We start from the raw sequence: 18,419 nt of genomic DNA, 5'->3' as shown, positions 1-18,419 counted from the left end.
AAACATCTGAGTCACCAGTTGGAGCGTCACAGTTGGTGATGTTGGTTTCAGAAAGTGGTCTGCTGCTTGGCGGGCTTCTGCGGGGGCCTGCAGCAGGGCACTAACACCTCAGGTTTGGTGCCAAAAACACAGTTGGAAATGCCTCAGAGGGTCACCAAATAAGTGTTGTTTGTTTTGAACAGTGATCTGCAGCTTGGCTGACATACCACTGAAAAAATTTAGCTTATGTACAGTATCATGTCACTTTAGAAATGCTGATATTATGCATACGAAATGTGCAAATGTATTAGTAGTTTGCAGAAGCATATAAAAAGAACTTTTTCTTTGGACATCTGGGTTACTTATTTACCCCTTGTCATATGGTTTAAATTGAGCGACATTTGTCCCATTTTATAGTTTCATCACATTTTTTCATCACATACAAATTGCAGATTCTTGCCCACGAGGCATACAGTATACCCATCACACTTAGAGATAATTTGCTCCAACAATTTAATATACAGTACATCCATTATAAGTTCATTAAACCTATGAGAACAACTTAGTAATTTTGAAACTGTCCTATAATTCACTGCAATACTTGGGGTCTCTAGTTGATGTTCTAATAAGGAATAATAATGTGTAATCATAGTAATTAGAGAGCAACATCAAAAGTACCAGAGCGCACACTATAAATACTTCATACAATAGCCCTCTGTGTGTTGCAGGTTCACTGATGCCTCGCAAATGAGTGGAAAGTTATGATTCACGGATAATAGCGCGTAAACTGCTCTCATCCTCATTCTGGGGCGGCCTGATGTTACTTTCTAATGGTGAATTTAGGGTCAAACGCTCAGTAAGACGGCATTCTTCTTAGTCATCATCTTTCTCATCATCGTTATTATGATCGTGGTAGTGGTTGGTGTGCAGGCTGGAGGCACAACATCTGTATGCGTGTCCTCCACCCACTCACCCACCTTTTACTAGGTGGTTATGGGTGATGCAGCAAGACCACAGTCCTTTCAGATGAAAAGAGGGGGCAGGGCAGTATCAGCAGGAAGTGGTTTTGCTTGATAGATAAAGGGCACAGAGTTGCAGGCAGGTGTATTGCTGTTGCGTGTGGAGTGTGTGTGCACGGTTGAGGGTGACTGCCTGAGGCAGCTGAGCAAGACACAACAAACACGCAGCTATTACAAATCCACATCCATTTATTAATCTTATTTATTTTAAATAAGAATGTTATGCAAAAAGGTTTTTTAAAAAAAACATCAAAAAACATTTGAAATCTGGAGATATGTATAACCAAAATTCAAAAGAACTATACAAAATCTAAAATATGACCTCTAAAACAAATGCAAAGGGTGGGACATAACTCTGCATAGCTAATAAATCTTGCTGATATTTGCCAAAAAGATGAAGTGAGGTAGAAAAATTACGATTCCACATTGTCATATGCCTGGAGCCCTGACATGAGTTATATTCATATCATATATACAGTTCAGAATCACTCAAACAAAACATCTACTGGCCAATAAAATAAACCTCCGGGGTGCAATGTGCACTTCTGACCTGCACACATGGACACTTTAGAGTTTTCTTGCATGTAAGGATAAGTGAGTAAACATGGGAATTTTCTTTGATTAGCAATTTGGAAAAAACAAAGAGCATAATTATCCCTCTTCAAAGGCATTTAGAACAAAGATGTGGCTAAATTAGACCCTGAAATGGTTCAGTAGGGCAATTTAAACTTGAAAGTAAATCACAATGTGTGCTTCTAAAAATAGAGCTGGTGTGTTTAGAAATGAAATGTTTTTCATTCTTTTCAAAGACAGTGTTTGGTGGTTCCCTCGCTATTAGCCCGGGTATTTCCCTTTGTTCTGTTGAGCACATATTAGGCTGCATGTAGAGATTTCCATAGACATTTCCATAAGAGCAACTGAAACCCAGCTTGTTTCTTTACACAATAACCCTGTTAATACATATTACAATGTTTATCAGTGGCACTCCTCGAAGCTTCCAGTGATTCTGTTTAAACATATATTTCAACTTTTTTTCTATGATTAATTATACACTTTTTTATAATACGTAACAAGAGCAACTTAAGTGCTTTTTTAATCAGAAACAAACTCCTAAAAGTTCTCCACAGCAGACAGAAAGACAGACAGCTGGATTCCTTTTAAGGCCATTTTAGCCTCAGTGGCAATTACAAGAAGGTTAAAGTATAAAGCAGCAGTACAACAGACACAATGACTGATACAATAAATAGTCAAGTGGAAGGGGCCAATTACAATACAACAAAGTCTCTGTCAGAGCTCCCTTGCAGTCAGGGTTTGGCATCATACTGCTGTCCAGTTCAGTCCAGTACCTGTTTAAGAGCTTGTTTCCCTCCGTCCCAGAGGCTTTCAGTGCATCCAGCGAAAGAAAAGCAGAGCAGTTTGAAAACTCACCTACAGTAAGCTGCTGCATATCAAATCAGTGATGATTAGCAAATAACCAGCATTGTTATAAAGTTACATTTGTGTTTTCCTCCCGAAATAACATGCAGGTCAGAGGGGAGATCTGCACAGACACGCTCTGTTGTGAGACCTCTGTATGAATTGTCTACAGGAGCTTATAGTTCAGTTTTTTTTTCCAATGGATCATTCTTTTGCCAGCCTTTGCATTCAGCCTATATTCTTCTATCTCATCATTTGTTATGCGTTTTTGCAGGTGTACACCTCCTCCTCTCTCACACATGTCTGACACTCCACATGGCAGCACCAGCGTACCTGGCAGTGACACGACAGGCTGGTGAGGCGCATGGCCGTGTTATAACCACGTCCACAGCACAGACTCTGGCAGCTAGTGTCTTTGGCACACGACCGGCCGCCTGTGCCTGGGGAGAAGCGTGAGGGCCTGCAGAAGCTGGGAGAGTCCTCCAGGTAGACCAGGTCAGTAGTGCGAAGGCTTTGGCTGTGGCGACGGGGCCCAGCGAGCTCTGTCTCTCCAGTGGCTGCGTTGGTGACACTCAGCACTCGCACTGCGGTGTCGTACCTGTACTTCAGCAGCCGTCCGGTGTCGTGGAACGGAGACAGCTGCTTCCAGCAAGTCCGTACGGCACAAGAGCCGGAGACGCCGTGACACTTGCAGGTTGTTTTGAGCCCGCTCTTCACTGCCTGAGATGGGAGGGGAAAAAAAGGCAGAGATGTCAGTTCCTTCAGTTTGATTCATTACCTGGCCTCTTATCTGGGAGGTCTATCTGGACGGAGTGAGACAGTTTCCTGCAGGGTGGGTAGGGGGTTAGGGGTGGCGGTTTGGGGATAGTGTGCCTTTAGCCCAACTCAGTCAAAAATTTTGACATAATGGATTGAGGGGGGGCTGTTCAGAATGTCGTATTTCATTTCCCTCACATTTCTCACTTGGACAGCTCTTGCAATTTATTTTTTCTCAATGTGTTGAAACTAGCTATGTCTGCCTCACTCCTGTCTCTCTTTCCTAAAGCCCGAGGCGAAGGTGACAAACGGTGCAGACAGTGGAATCTCTCCACCCTGTTCTTTGTACATGCCTGCTCATGGAAAACATTGATAAGAATTTCTGTGCAAGAAGTGCCAACAGAAATTCAGCAGTGCTTTCACGATGGAGCCCCTGATTCAGGTTAATAGTTCACTGAGCTTGATGGTCAGCGATGAGAGCGCGATCACTCAGCCTGAGAGCTGCTGTCTTGGCGGGGGCCAGAGACAGGTCACACACAGGGAGCCAGAGGGTACTTCTGAGTTGAAAAGTGCTGCTCAGTTCCTCCCTTTGCAGGTATGAACCCCTCGGGCGCTTCAGAACACCATTACTGAGAGATGAGGGGGGTGCCGACCACTTCATGTTTTTGTTAACGCAGCTCTCCTCTCGGCCACATCGGTGCAAAGTGAGAAAAACATTTAACTCGGTAAAGATGAGATAAGATAATTGCCCTCACTTCTTCCTGTTTTTTTTTGTTTTTTTTTGTTAGTCTCCACTGATTCTACCAAGGTGTGAGCTGTGGGACCCCAGGGCCTCCCATCATTTCAGAGCTACACAGTGGTGGTTATGAACATTAGGTGGATTTATGAAGAGCACAGTGATCCAGTAAGTGGAAAAAAATGCTTGCTCGTATATTAAAAAGAGGCCACGGTTATAATCGTTCTCTCCGACATGAGACCTTTAATTTTCAGTAGGCCCGCACAGCAAGCTTTATCATGTCTGAGAACACCTGGCTCCAACGATCCCACAGCCGTCTTGTCTCCCTGCTACACGGCCTCACCCTCTGCCTCTGTGTTATCCACCAAGGCCAACGACGGCTGCAAATAAGGGTGCGTTTGTCTGGCTGGCTCTGTGAAAAATATGCAGGTGAGGATTACAATTGTGTATCCTCTGGAGCGTGCCAGGGGGATGATGTTAAGTCGTAGCCCAGCTAACTGAGCTAAGTGTAGCTCAGGTGTGGTGATCTTTGAGATGCCTTCAGCTTCATAAATGGATGAGGGGGGTGTTTCGTTGTTTGTTTCACACTCACCCGAATTCCAACGTTGATGTTATGGGCGTCGACTTGAGCCCTTAGGTCCTTGCTGACCTTCTTTTGGCCGAGGAACTTCTTGAGGAACTTGGTACTATATTTCAGGTTGTCGCCACAGACCCCCCACTGCCACGCTTCTCTATGCTGGATGCCGGGGGAGTCGTCACACGTGCACCTCTCCATTCGACCCGAGCTGCACGCTTTGGCGAGTGCATGGGTCAGCGCCGCAGAGGACACCGCCAGAAGGAATGCGGTCTCCTTGAATGCTGGGAGAGATGTAAAACACATTAGAGGAGGAGCATTTTGTTTTTTTTTTTTCCAGGACAAATTTTAATGTTCTGAATTAACACAGCTTTCAACTTAAGAGCTATTTGTAGCATTAAAAAAACATGTTCTGAGTGAGAACTTTGTATATAGCTTAAGGGATTCATTCACAGTTTACAATCATCAAGATGTTTTTGCGCTACAGAGTAAGCCTTTAAGCCTAAATGTTTACACAGAGCTCACTACGTTGTCATGGTTTACTACACCCTCAGCATTATTCTGCAAGTTTCCTTGTGTCATAATTCCTCCTCTGACCTTTCCTTTTGGTTATGCACTGTTATTTGCTTCACCCAGAGCCGTCACCAGGGTATATTTTGATCCAATTAATTATTATTTTGACTAGGAAGGATTTTCCCAGATGAAAGTGGGTAATCATGCCACCCTTTTCCTCTGGGAATGGGCGCTTTCCCGAGATAAAAATAACCACGGGGCTTGAGCACTCTCCACCACACCACATTTCTTGGTTTTCTACTCCCTCATTACCTCCATGCTGACCTGTTCATGTTCTCCCACACACTGATATCCATATGCATAAAGCGTTTTCTGTGCACAGCAGACCTGCAGGGGACTTGAGTTATATCCAATATGGTGATTTAGTCTGGTATGGGCATTTCTTTTACACGTGTAGCTAATCAATGGTTCTTTCAGGTCATGAAAAAAAAAGTATTCAAGCGCACAACTTTTGGAAACTTTTTTCTAGGGTTGTGTCATCAAGGAGGTGTGCAGAACTTCTTGAGTGACACAAAATCAAAGAAAAGTGATTTAGAAGTGTCTCCTGGCGTCATTGTTACAAATGCTGTGGTGTAACAGAAGCATGCAGTAAGAACTGTGACTTTAGATAAGATACAGTTGCTTTGTCAGCACTCTAATAAATAACAAAACTTACACAATGATCTCTCCAGATGTAGCTTGGCTAAATACTCAGAACAGTTTGCTGTGATTTAAGTATTTGAAGCTTATTTGTATGCTGTTTAATTAGTGACAACCAATAGCCTACAAACAAAACTGATCATCTAAAAACTAGTTTGTTTTAATTTCTTCTTCAAGATTGACATAATTTATTAATTGATATTAATTTTATGTTTTTTTGTAATAGTTAACATGATTATTATTATATAAAAATTTCAACTTTACATGTTTAAATTTAATTACAGCCCTGTGTTGACATGTAGCTTATATGTCACAACATTAATAAAAACTATACATAAGAATATTTTTTTTCAAGTTAGACTGAAATAATGTTTTATTATTGTCTCCAGTCTTGGGGCCAAACTTTTCAAACAACCCCAACTGAAGATAAAAAAAAAAATGATTATGTTTTTTTCCTTTTTCACTATTTTGTTGTTGATAGTCACTTGTCTTTGATTAAATTAATTACATGCAAGCAGATGTGTCTCAGCACCCCATTTTGCTGTTCAGAGACGCTTTAGCAGAATAGATGGTGCATGTCACCGTCAAGAGAGTGATGAAGATTTAAAAAGAAGGCAGCTTTGCACTTTCGTCACATTTTAGGGTAAATAAGGATAAAGATACATAAAGATCAGGAAATATATGCAACTTGAATGAGGTCAACCGAAGTGCTAAAACTGTAAAAATAAATAAATAATTATAATAGTAATAGTAATATAAATTTTAGGCTAACCTCTCTTCAGGAGGCTCCCCCGGCCGTCCAGACTGCAGTTCCAGCGCTCATTCCTGAACTGATAGCGACACTCCAGCAGACTGAGGCGCACCGACTCCCGCAGCGTCTCGGCCAGACCGGGCTCCCTGCGACACAGCCTCTTCTGTCGCCTGGTCAGAGTCATCTGCTCGCACTGCTTCAGGTGGGCCTTTCCTGTCGGAGCTTCATTGGAAAACGGACTTGGTAGAAATACCAAGGGCTCCCGACCTGTCAGCCTTGGAGGAGAAAGAAAGAGCACGTATGTCTGGCAAGTTGCATTTTAAGCCTTTTAAATAAACTATACTATCACGGTATAGTTTACCCATGAATTATTCCATCAAATTAAACGAAAAAAAAAGTTTTTAGATTGATACAATAAAACGGGAAAAAATGAACGGTGATACAATAAATTAAGGGGAAAAGCGTAAAAATAGCCAAACTGTTAAGATTAATTCTGTTGAGATACACCATCCACCATGCCAACATCGATGGTTGTTTATTGTAATAAATTAACAGGACCATTTGAAAAATTTTAGAGGTTTCGAACATAATGACAATTTACCTCAATAGTTTGCACACAATTACGCGTGCGTAATTTGGTTAAAGTTTGTAATGGCTGACTTTATCATCTCCGGTAAGGGTTAAAACAGCAAATGCAACCAGTTAACGAGCATCAATAAAAATCGGCTGACCCAAAATAAGCTGCAGTGTGGGAGAGAAGGATGCAGAGTGCAACGAGTCGCAATAAGCAGGCGGTCCGTGGGAGCCTGGAGCGCATGGTGCCGGGTTGGCGCTGCTCTTCATCTCGCTGATTCTTCAACGGAGAAAGTCTGTGCCGTCTGGTCGGCGCATCTCTTTAAGCGGCCCCACATGTACACACACTTTGAATCCGGTGCGCCAGGGCCAGTTCTCCGCTGGGAGGCAGGGCCCTTTGGGGAATAGGGGGGGGGGCATCATCTTGCTGCACCCTCATTGGAGTCTCTCAGTATTGTTACTGTATGTTCCCTCCCTCTGCAACGCCACCCAGGTGGACGGAGCTGCAAAGTGAGCTCGGTTTACCTGCTGTGATACAGAAAATCTGGGTACCCATCGTAAGGATGTTCACGTCTCCAGGTATTCTGGTTACACACGTGAATCACAACCTCGATAGAGGATAGATCCAAAGAGAGATAGATCTAATGATCAGGGAAACAAGGCATCTAAAAAAATAATGTTCTTTGATGTCAGAGTTTGTTCGTTTTTATTCGTGGTTAGACTGTCTCAACACATCATGTATTTACGAAGATTTTCCACTCCGATTTTTTTCCCCGCGTACATTCTGTTGATCAGTCTTCTTCTAAATATGATTCGGCGTCTTCAAAAGCAGCAAGATGGTTTCATGATCAGAGTCTGCAGCTTCACCAGATCCCAAGTTCAACCCACAAGGGCTGCATACATCCCCTCTGAACTGTCCTTGACCATAGAGAAAGCAAAACGAGAATGTCCTCCGTTTAGATATATGTTATTGCATTATAATTATCGCAATTAGGCTGCAAAATCCACCAATCTTTCAAACAAATTAAAGCACAGCCTTCAGGAGAACCCTATGGATGAGAAGTCAATGATCCATGATGATTAAAGGACACAAACATGCAGTATGTTATTAAAGGACCTATACCCCGATGTCCCAGCCAAACTACACAATCCATGTACTTTCAAACTTCATTGGTCCGTCAGAGAAAAAAAAAACATGAATGGAGCCCCATCTAGTGGGTTCAATATAGAAATTCAAGCGGTGAATATTTATGGATTTTATGCAGTTAGATTAAGATCACATTTTAGGAGATATAGGAGATCATTTTTGATTGGGTGATTAAAAAAATATGGCTGCTCTTGTGCAACTAACAGTCTACATCCCCAAAATGTATATCATATGAAACAAAGAAAACAACTAACAACAACAACAACAACAACAACAACAACAACAACAATAATAATAATAATGATGATGATGATGATAATGATTGATGATGATTATTATTACAATATGTGCCATTTAAATCAGAAATATTATTAATAAGAATCGTGTAACAATAACCAAATAATGGATTATGAAGCTGCTGCCGAATATGTTTTTGGCGATCGAGTAATTGATTAATCAACTAAATCGACTAAGATTCAGTTGTCACTATGAGTCGCGCGCGCGTGCACACACACACACACACACACACACACACACACACACACACGCACACTCAGGAGAGTCTCACTTCCCATACGAAATGCTGCACATTGCATCTCAAAACGTAGCCTCTCTTTAAGGAGAAGGCTTGGTTTTCGTCATGGAAAATGTGAACAGTGTGAGTTTTCCTTTCGTATCAAGCTGGAAAAAAGTTGTTTGCATTAATCTGCCTTACTTAACATGGCACATCTTTTGATGCGACTATTTTGCATCACAATGTCGATGCTGAAATTATTTTTAATAATTGTATTTGAATTGTATTGAATAATTGTATTGTTATAATTATATTGTTATATCATGTGGAAGGTTATCCCTAAAGGATTACTGTAACAATTAATTTCATAACACACATCTAAACCCCATGACTTCACAAAACCTTTCATGATTTTTTGTTACCAATTCCATGACTTTTCGGGCCTTGAAGATGAGATTATTAAATTCCATGACTTTCCCAGGTTTTCCATGATCGTGTTGTCTTTTTACAATAGTGAAAAGCAACCAAACTAACCTGACACAGTGATAAATTACGCAGTTAGACCTATGTGTAAGCAGGTCCATTTTTTTTTCTCTCTGTCTCTCCTTTCTTAAGACAGATGAATCATGTCCAAATTATATGATATGACCATAGAAAGAGCACCTTTGAACCTGTTTTTGTTTCTTCTTCTTATTTATTTATTTTTTTTATTAAGATTTTTATATTGGCTTTTGATTATTTACACCCTCCTCTCAGGAGGCATTGATTTAACATATTATTTCAAGGTGAACAGTGTTATTTAGCCTATTTTATTTTCTGTATTTAGAATAACTATTTGGATAGTAAGGCATTTTTACGGCACCACCCCTAATCCACAGCCTACCGTTTGGTGGCGCCACTTTAGTATTTTGACCTTTGCAACCGCCACAAAACAGAGAAGAAGAAGAAAAACCCCAAAGACGACAGGACCAGGAAGAAGGCTCGAGAAACATCAGTAAAGGTACAACTATTGTTTTCTAAACTTTTAAAACCATAAATATCAAATTCCATTAAAATAAATGTGAAGATAAACAACCTGTCAACATTTTCAGTTTACTGTAAGTCCTGGAAACTTGAATTCACATAGAGACGCTGCGGTTAACGTTAGTATAAAAGTTCGGCTTTTTGCTCTGGAAGTTTTTAAACAGTTAATTTCTTAATAACAAGTCGTCCATAATAATATTAAGATAATTTAATAGTGACTGTCTCCTCTGTACGTGGCAGATTTACTTCTATATGTTGTTTTCGTTAATCCATACTTCCTTAACATAGCTAGGCTAGCTTACGTTAGCTAACGTCAAAGAGCTGCTCCGCTCGCGGTAACGTCTGCGTTTACGGCCGAGAGTTTGTCTGCTGTTAGTTATTTACTCAGCTGAAGTCTAATGTAACGCTACCTTATAATAACAGTCAAACTTCATTCACAACACTTTAGTGTCAACACATTTATAATTTAAAACAAGGCAATGTAAAACAAGTTAACGAGTATTTTTTTATTTAGGGCGGCGGAGCCAGCTGACGAGCTTCAGGAAAGAGCAAAACACATGATGCCTGTTTAGTCTGTTTGACTAAGTACATACGACTATCTCACTAATAGCAAACTAAATATCTTCCATTTAACAAAAGCCTCTAATGACACATTTAGTGTCTGGTTGCGTAAACACGAACCCGACATTCCTGTTTACTCAAAAGGACCTGCTTTTTAACGTTACAGCACTTCCACATAGGAGCTGGAAGCTGGCCAAACACCAGGTGAATGTAATGGTTATGTGCAGAAGACAGTTTTCCCATCGTTATGTCTTCCCCCCTTATCTAAACCTGACCCAAAGCTTTAGATTTTTATGGTTTGATCCTTATAACCCTTACAACTTTATGGTTTTATTATGAATCTGAATGTGTTTTAGTGTATTCGTATTATTTTAGCACTTGTTTTTACTTGAACACTTGCATACTCTATTTTAGATTATTTATATTTTTTATTTGTATTTTTTTTTTTTATGTTTTATCAATTTTTAAAACTTATATATTTATTATATTTTTATTAATCCCTCTTCTGTTCTCCCCCACTACTACTCGTTTTTTTTTTTTAAATATGTGTTTATTTATATATAAATATTTTGTATATTTTAAGTGTCATTTTAACAACTACAACTTTGATCAGTGCACCCAAACCATGGGATCCTTCCTCTGCCACTCCTGGGTAGTTGTCCAAACCTTTTTCCTTTCTTTTAAATAACCACATATGATTTTTATAAGGAAAAAGGTAGGTAGTTTGTTTAAGTCACCTGGGCCTTGTGCACCTGTGTCCCCCCTAAACCTAACCACAGTGGGGAGTGCTGCGTATTAAGGAGGAGGAAACATAATTCGACGCGGAGCACACTTTGATACAACACCTGTATGTTAGGATTTTATCAGTACAGAAGTTTAAAAAGAATAATTAGGCAGGGTTTTCTTTCATACTTTGCATGGTTCTGCAATGCAAGTAATGCTTATATCCATTATAAATTGATCTATGAGTTGTTTTTTTTAAAAAAAAAAATGTTAGTAATCAATAGAATGTGAGAAAATATTGAAACATTCCCATCGCATATTTCAGGAGTTTAAGATTATGTCCTAGAAAATTTTGAATGTCTTTAAAAAAATCACAAAATAAACATGTCCAAAACGTCAGGTTAATAGACCTAATAGGGGTGGGAATAACCAGAGGTCCCACAAAACACTATTATGCCAATATTTAAGCCACAACACAATATGTTTTGCGATGTGTTGACAACATGTGTTATTTGATAACATATATTGTGATTTTTTTTTTTACCTTTTCAATTGCAGATGATGTCCCCAGAAAGAAAAAAATATGAAAAAAACTTTATCTGTTTTTCTCACTTCATCCATTATTATTGCTGCCGATTGTATCCAGCTGACTAAAAAGCACACTGTTTTACTAGTAGGCTGGCAAAACCTTAATATGTATTTTTAATATTAATTATTTATAAAATATAAAAAATCGGTACTTGGTGTTCGTGTCGAGATATGATATTGGCATGCAAAAATACTGGGATACTGTCACAAATGCATTTTTTCCTCAACCCCTTGTAAAGAATAACAGCACATGTAAAAAACATATGAATGACATAAGTATATATGAATATGAATGACAATATTTAATGATAAACTGAGTGATTCAAGAAGAGCCTTCAATTGTAGGAGAAAAGATGAAAAGTTAAGGAGTTACTTAGATCATTTTGTTTGTGAATTAAAAAAAGCATTCAGCATAACAAAATATATTCAAGAGCACTATTATCTGGATTATCATAGTAACTAATAAAATTGCCAAGGTTAAAGGCATAAACAGAATAAGAGGTTTCAAAGAAGTGAAATTGCAGATCTGTGCAAAATCTTAGTGATATTTTTCACTTAAAAAAGGGAAATAGTTAATGTAATGTGTTTTTACAAAAGGAACAGGAAGTATCAGAGTCTCTAAAGTTAGGGGAAAAAATATTTTAAATGTCTTCAAAGATTTTTTTTACAGTGATATAAAACAGAGAAAAAGGGCAAACCATCAAATTTTAGAGGATGAACTGAGCATCTGGTAAATAAAACTATTATTCAAATGTCTATTGTCAATTTATTCATTTAATTAATAGACTCTTTGTTTCAGCATTACATTTTAATGCTACAGACAGTGAAAGACTTAACTTGAGGCTACATTATGAGGACACACTTTCTGTTGACAACTAGAGACAACATGTCTTAGCTTGTTCTGCTCAGCTGTGTGAACTGTGTGTAGCCCATGAGCTCAGTAGAGATAAGATTACCATGTAAGTGAAAAACAGCATATTCCTTCAGTTCAGGAACAGCAACTGGAACACAAGCTAGTCCTAGAGTTAGGAAAACACAACACATACATTATTTACAGCACTCGGCTGCTTAACAACTTCTGGAATAAAATGCATTGTTTATTTTGTGTTTTATCTTTCTGCTCATGGAGCATAGCATGTCGATGCATAATTTGCTAAATGTTATGGCACAGAGCAACAGAAATTTGACAATTTATATTGTTGTTGAAGTCATTTAGAGATGTAAAGATTAGTTGATTTATCAGTTAGTGGATAGACAGAAAATGAATCTACCACTGTTCACGTAATCAGTTGTTGCAGAAATGCAGAGAGTCCCTCAATGTAAGAATACGCTGCTGTTGTTTGTCCTACATTTTAGTCAGTGGATTGTCCTTGGAATTTGGACTATTGGTCGGACGAAACATTTGGATTTTATATTCTGTTTCATTTCCGCCCACTATATCCTGACCTGACCACTTGATTTGTCCTTCTGCAGGTGAGCCAACATGGGGGCTTTTCAAAGCTTGTTTAAAGGGTTGTTCAGCAAGAAAGAAATGAGGATCCTGATGGTAGGACTGGATGCTGCTGGAAAGACCACCATCCTGTACAAGCTCAAACTGGGAGAAGTTGTTACCACAATCCCGACTATCGGTGAGTCCTCTTCTGTATTTTTACAAGTTGTCGCACTGCATCTTCTTACCAATGCCAGCACTGAAAAAACATGTTTTCCCCTTCATCTGCAGGCTTTAATGTTGAGACGGTAGAATATAAGAACATCAGTTTCACAGTGTGGGATGTCGGTGGCCAGGACAAGATCAGGCCACTCTGGAAGCATTACTTCCAAAACACACAAGGTGAGAGACTTCTGATGTCAGATCTCTCAAAGTCTGTTGTACAAACCCAATTTTGATTAAATCCTCGTACAATCCTCCTTACATGTGGACACCTTTATCCCCTTCTTTCATACAAACCTCACCCTTTTCCATTTTCAGGGCTTATCTTTGTAGTGGACAGTAATGACAGGGAGCGAGCTAATGAGGCGAGGGAGGAGCTGATGAGAATGCTGGCTGAAGAGGAGCTGACATACGCTGTGCTGCTTGTGTTTGCCAACAAACAGGTGAATTTCTGTCACTGATCTTAAAATAAGGCATAATTAGTGGGTGAGCCTGGCACCTATCAATTAGCTATTGATCTATTAACAGGGCATTGGCCCAATACCCTTTTATTGGTAGAAAAAAACCCCTAAGATTACAGATGCATTATTGAAATAAGGTTTAGAGGAGTTGGCATATTTTAATGTATTGGTTTTGGCTACTCTGCTGTTTTTTGTCCATCTCAGCCTGCTAGCGTTGCAGCACTGCTCTCATTTATGATGGCCTGCTGTAACACCACTGTGTAACCGGGGTGTTTTTAAAACAATGTCAACAGAACAATAGGTCTTTTCTTTTGCACCGCCTCGTCAGTTTCAGGAGTTGTGCTCTCAGCTCATAGTATATCAATTATAAAAGTTTATAACCTTAATAGTTATCTGTCTGGACTATACATATTTTAGTAGCAGTTAGGTAAATATGACCATTTAGGTGAATATACTGTAAGTGTCCAATAAGTCAGTATCAGCAACTACACAATATTAAAGGACCAAATAAATTTGTGTAGCATTAATCTTGAACTACATATTGTCACACTACCACTTCTAAACCTCTCCTTACCGTAAACCCACTTGTTTTTTTTGTGTTTTTTTTTTTAAGGGAGACAGGGGATTTTAGGGGGCGATAGCAGATCTACAGTAGATGTCACAGAGAAGTGGTATACATAAGCTGAAAGCTGGGATCCTAAAGATGAGATTGAGATGCATCTGAGCACTCCATGTCTCCAAGTTTTTCTGGTCATAAATATGTCATAAACATCTTTTTTGATTAGGTGCCTATTTAAACTTTAGCAATTTAGAGTGTATAGGGGCTTAGAAAATTATAATGGAAGTATTTCATGGTTATTTCCATGCTCAATTATGTCTCATAAGTTGTTGTAGCGATTTTTATGTTGATACTTTTTATTACACAGATTTGGTGCTAAATCCAAGCATTTTTCAAATCTCCCCATATTACCACATGGAGACACCAAGGAAAAACCTTTGACATTTGGAGATTTCTGTAAGGAATGCATTTTTTGTTCACTGGATGGCAAGTGATTCTGTTCTCAAAACTAGTGAGAAACCCTCATATTGTCAGTATACTTAGGCCATACATACATACATACATACAAGGCCATACATCCTTTGAATGCCGTTGGTCTCTAGTTTGTGGTTGAAAAGTTTCGTGAGGATGTGACCATCCTAGAGGTCACAATAGTTCATTTTATACAATGATGAGAGAGATCTCACCACAGTGAAATGGCTACTGTGGGGGCTAAATGTCATCACACATGGACAAAATTCTGGCTCATTGAATCCACAAGAGTCTCAGCTTTGCAGTCATACCCAATTTATGCAATTCTAGTATGCAGAAACATTAGAATACAATAAACAAAAATAACAATTTGTACCATGGATATCCGGATCTGAAGGATTAGTATTGATTGATTCAGTTCAATAACTTTTTGCATGTGCCCCGCCCAATTCTTTTTTTCATGCCTGCCGTCACTCAGGAGTTTTAAACGGAGAGCAAGATGTGCGGCCGATATTCAGGTTTTAATGAAATGCAGCTACTCCAATAATTAGAGACAGTTTTTTATGTTTAACTTAAGCTGCTACACCACATGAAGTGGAAAAGAACATTTTGTTGTTTAATTTTAGTGGATAAGTTTAACGATAATGCTGTAATGAGCAGAATTGTGACCTAATTTTATTTGCTGTGAATGGGAATGTTACAGTTCAGCTATAACAAGTGAAGTGGCATTGTGAGTACATTACTCATTTATAATGCTCTTTACTTTAATTATAATGCTTCAGTACGTGGCTTTAAGAGCAATTTCCAAAGAGAAATTTTAGTTTGTTTACATTGTTATTTTGTTTAAAAAAAAAAGCTGCACTAAGTGGATTTCAGAGCTATTTCTAAAGACATATTTTATTTGTTTATTGTTTTTTTTTTTATTTATAAAAAAATGCTGCATTGTGATGAGAGCCATATAAAAATGTTTTTAGTTTGTTTACTTTGTTATTTCATAAAAATAAAATAAAAAACCCTTAGGAACTGTTTGGATGCAGACATGTTTTCTTGTATTGCACTGAAGAGCTATTAAACTGTCAATCATATACACTGGATTGATTTTAATAACTTTAAAGTACTTAAAGAGTGCATTGTGCAGCTGTATTATACAGGTAAATAGTAAGTAGTAGTAAAAGTGATCTGTGCAAACCTTAACAGGGAATGTAGGTTTCCTTTTTCTCTTGTTATGAAGTGTTTGTTGCTCTTTCAGGACCTGCCCAATGCCATGAATTCAGCTGAGATCACAGACAAGCTGGGCCTACACTCCCTGCGCAGTCGTAACTGGTATATCCAGGCCACGTGCGCCACTAGTGGAGATGGTCTCTACGAGGGTCTCGATTGGCTGTCAAACCAGCTCAAGAAAGGAAAATGATCCATCAACCCCCCTCCTCTGTATCTGCGGTGTGACAGGAGACTGTACTGGTCCTGGGCTCATTCTCTCCTTTCTTCTCTTTCCTCTGAAGCGACCTTTGGCCAGTGCTTCTCTGCGTCTGGGCTCTGTATGGGGTGTGTGTGTTTTTTGGATGGATGAATATGAGTGGGAGCAGCCACGTTGTGCCTTGAACACAAGTTAACTCTGTCATTCCTGCAGTGTCAGCACATCTAAAGGCATTGGTCTCCACTAAGGACACAGGCTGTGTAGTCATGTTATTCAGCTTTTACATTTGCTAGTGACATTAAGGCCTTTTTTATAACTGTTTATTCACCTTGCAAGGACCCACGATAATTGCAATGTAACCCATGCTGTGTTTGATGCGATAAAGTATAATATCATACAAGTTCTTGAGAAAATTGTGAGTTTTGGAGATATAAGTTATGACTGCAGCAGTAAACACTGGATAATTATTGATTCTCTCATATAGTTTTAGAATATTTTGTTTGAAACTTCAAGTCTGTGTACTGTAGGTCCTGTTAATGGTCAAAATGCTTTTTTAGCATCCATTCCTAAAGATAAGTTTCCCTATTTTTTTAATTGTGTCTTCAGGTTTTAATCAGGTTACATCCCATCTATGAAAAGCAATAACCTGCCTTTTATTTTCACTTGGCCCATCTTTTTTTTACATGAATGCGATCTATAATAGACAAATGTTACAGCGTATGTTTACATATATGGAGGTGTATTGAGTGTAGCGGCTGGTGGATGTGTGTATCCTTGTGGTGCTGTGTGGGTTGCAGCTTTGTCTAGTTACTGGAACAGTGATGCCTTTTTTTGCCGTGGGAGTTTCTCCCCTTCTGGCTTTTTATTTACTGATAGTCTTCTTTAGGTCCGTTGTTTGTTTTTTTTTTTAATGTTACTGTTGATGCACGCATGACCTGGTTTACTTTAGCATGACCTGACGTGCCAGGTGTGCAGTCTTTTGAGTAAAATGCTCTCGGGACCAATTGGTTTGATTCACAAAGGGCTCACTGTGTTTGTTTGATTCGCTTGCAGAGCATGAGTTTGCCCCCTCCTGTGTTTTCTAGAGGACATACTTAGTGCTGTGATTGACGGTACAGTTGAATTGGACCTGTTGCTCTGGCGTACTACATGAGTCAGCACTGCAAATGCTTCCTTAATGGTTCAGGCTTTATGGTGTTTTCCCTGCATGTAACCAGAGCATGGACACTTTGTCCCTCTGGTGCCTTTTGCACAACCTCATCAACTTGCACAACTGAGGCCAATATGGGGACAGCAATTTGTCCATCAGCCTTTGCAATGAACCCGTAGACAATCGCCGTTCCCATTTCTCTGTGCCAGCAGATTGATTTGCACCAGTTAACCCAGTAATAGAGTAGTTTTTCCAAACACATCCACTGATACCAAAGGCTCCTTCAATTAATATAAAAACAATCTTAAACTGTCCCCACCCCTTACTGAGAGAAGATGACTCTAAGATAAAAAAAAAATCCACTGACCTTTTAAGGAAAATCATTTGTCCCTTCTGTTTTTCTACAAATGGACATTTAAATATTTGTTTGTTTGTTTGCGGGGTTTTCTGGGCAAGTTTGGGTAACTGATCAACTTTTCTTTTGGGTGTTCGTTAACTTTACATTGGGGTGTTTCTTTAGCATCAGTAGAGTTCATAGGATAAGTAAGGTGATCTGCTTTACAGCGAGAAATACAAATGTATATAATGTTTTGTAAGAAAATGTATTTAAACTCGACATTGTCCACCTACCCTTGTTCAAATGAGAAGCTTTAATTTTCAAGATAGTTTCCGTACAAATGATAAGGTAGGCGCATATGTATGTCTTGATTACCTTCTTAAGCTTTTTTAAACTCATTTTATACCATCTGATTAATGCACTATAATAAAGAGGTCTCTATTGTACTTCTGCTCTACTGGCATTTTCATTGGAAAACTTAAAAATAAAGTTAAAAAAATTCATATGAAAAATGAACGCCTCACAGAAATTCCTTTTAAATTCCTCTGAAGTGAAGTTGTCATTAAAGACAGTGATGGTTAAATACTGAATTGGTTGTCAATGCATTTGGATTTAAGGAAAAGACTATGCACATATACTGTAGCTTGGATCATCATAACAGCTATGAAAAACCTGTCGGCATGTTTTACGTTTGAGTTTGTATTAAATCAGCCACGTTCTGTCAGAAATAATCCCCTTTTTCAGCATTCTCAAAGACGTGACAGGTGTCAGCCAGTGAGATGTCTTTCGGATCTTGTTTCC

At 39.0% G+C, this 18,419-nt stretch overlaps 2 protein-coding genes across 2 annotated transcripts; one reads left to right on the top strand and one right to left on the bottom strand.

The window, feature by feature from the left end:
- Positions 1-1,169: 1,169 nt before the first annotated feature.
- Positions 1,170-7,341, bottom strand: wnt9b (wingless-type MMTV integration site family, member 9B). The gene is made up of 4 exons (XM_042505420.1): positions 7,175-7,341; positions 6,465-6,718; positions 4,499-4,764; positions 1,170-3,134 (listed from the first exon to the last, which is right to left on the bottom strand). Exons 1-4 carry the CDS (start codon positions 7,258-7,260, stop codon positions 2,673-2,675), a joined length of 1,068 nt encoding a protein of 355 aa, XP_042361354.1. The 5' UTR covers positions 7,261-7,341; the 3' UTR covers positions 1,170-2,672.
- Positions 7,342-9,590: 2,249 nt separating this feature from the next.
- On the top strand, positions 9,591-18,130 carry arf2a (ADP-ribosylation factor 2a). The gene is made up of 5 exons (XM_042504300.1): positions 9,591-9,677; positions 13,046-13,200; positions 13,293-13,403; positions 13,542-13,666; positions 15,964-18,130. Exons 2-5 carry the CDS (start codon positions 13,056-13,058, stop codon positions 16,123-16,125), a joined length of 543 nt encoding a protein of 180 aa, XP_042360234.1. The 5' UTR covers positions 9,591-9,677; positions 13,046-13,055; the 3' UTR covers positions 16,126-18,130.
- The last annotated feature ends 289 nt before the right edge of the window (positions 18,131-18,419 follow it).

Source organism: Plectropomus leopardus, chromosome 17, assembly GCF_008729295.1.
Source record: "Plectropomus leopardus isolate mb chromosome 17, YSFRI_Pleo_2.0, whole genome shotgun sequence".
NCBI lineage: Eukaryota > Metazoa > Chordata > Actinopteri > Perciformes > Serranidae > Plectropomus > Plectropomus leopardus.
This window is presented reverse-complemented; position numbering and strand designations above follow the sequence as displayed.

Coding starts and splice junctions, on each gene's coding strand:
- wnt9b (XM_042505420.1), bottom strand. CDS start 7,260: ATGCGCTCCAGGCTCCCACGGACCGCCTGCTTATTGCGACTCGTTGCA. Junction 6,719..7,174: donor CACACTGCAGCTTATTTTGG/GTCAGCCGATTT, acceptor TTCTCCTCCAAG/GCTGACAGGTCGGGAGCCCT. Junction 4,765..6,464: donor GGGGAGCCTCCTGAAGAGAG/GTTAGCCTAAAA, acceptor CATCTCTCCCAG/CATTCAAGGAGACCGCATTC.
- arf2a (XM_042504300.1), top strand. CDS start 13,056: ATGGGGGCTTTTCAAAGCTTGTTTAAAGGGTTGTTCAGCAAGAAAGAA. Junction 13,201..13,292: donor TACCACAATCCCGACTATCG/GTGAGTCCTCTT, acceptor CTTCATCTGCAG/GCTTTAATGTTGAGACGGTA. Junction 13,404..13,541: donor TTACTTCCAAAACACACAAG/GTGAGAGACTTC, acceptor TTCCATTTTCAG/GGCTTATCTTTGTAGTGGAC.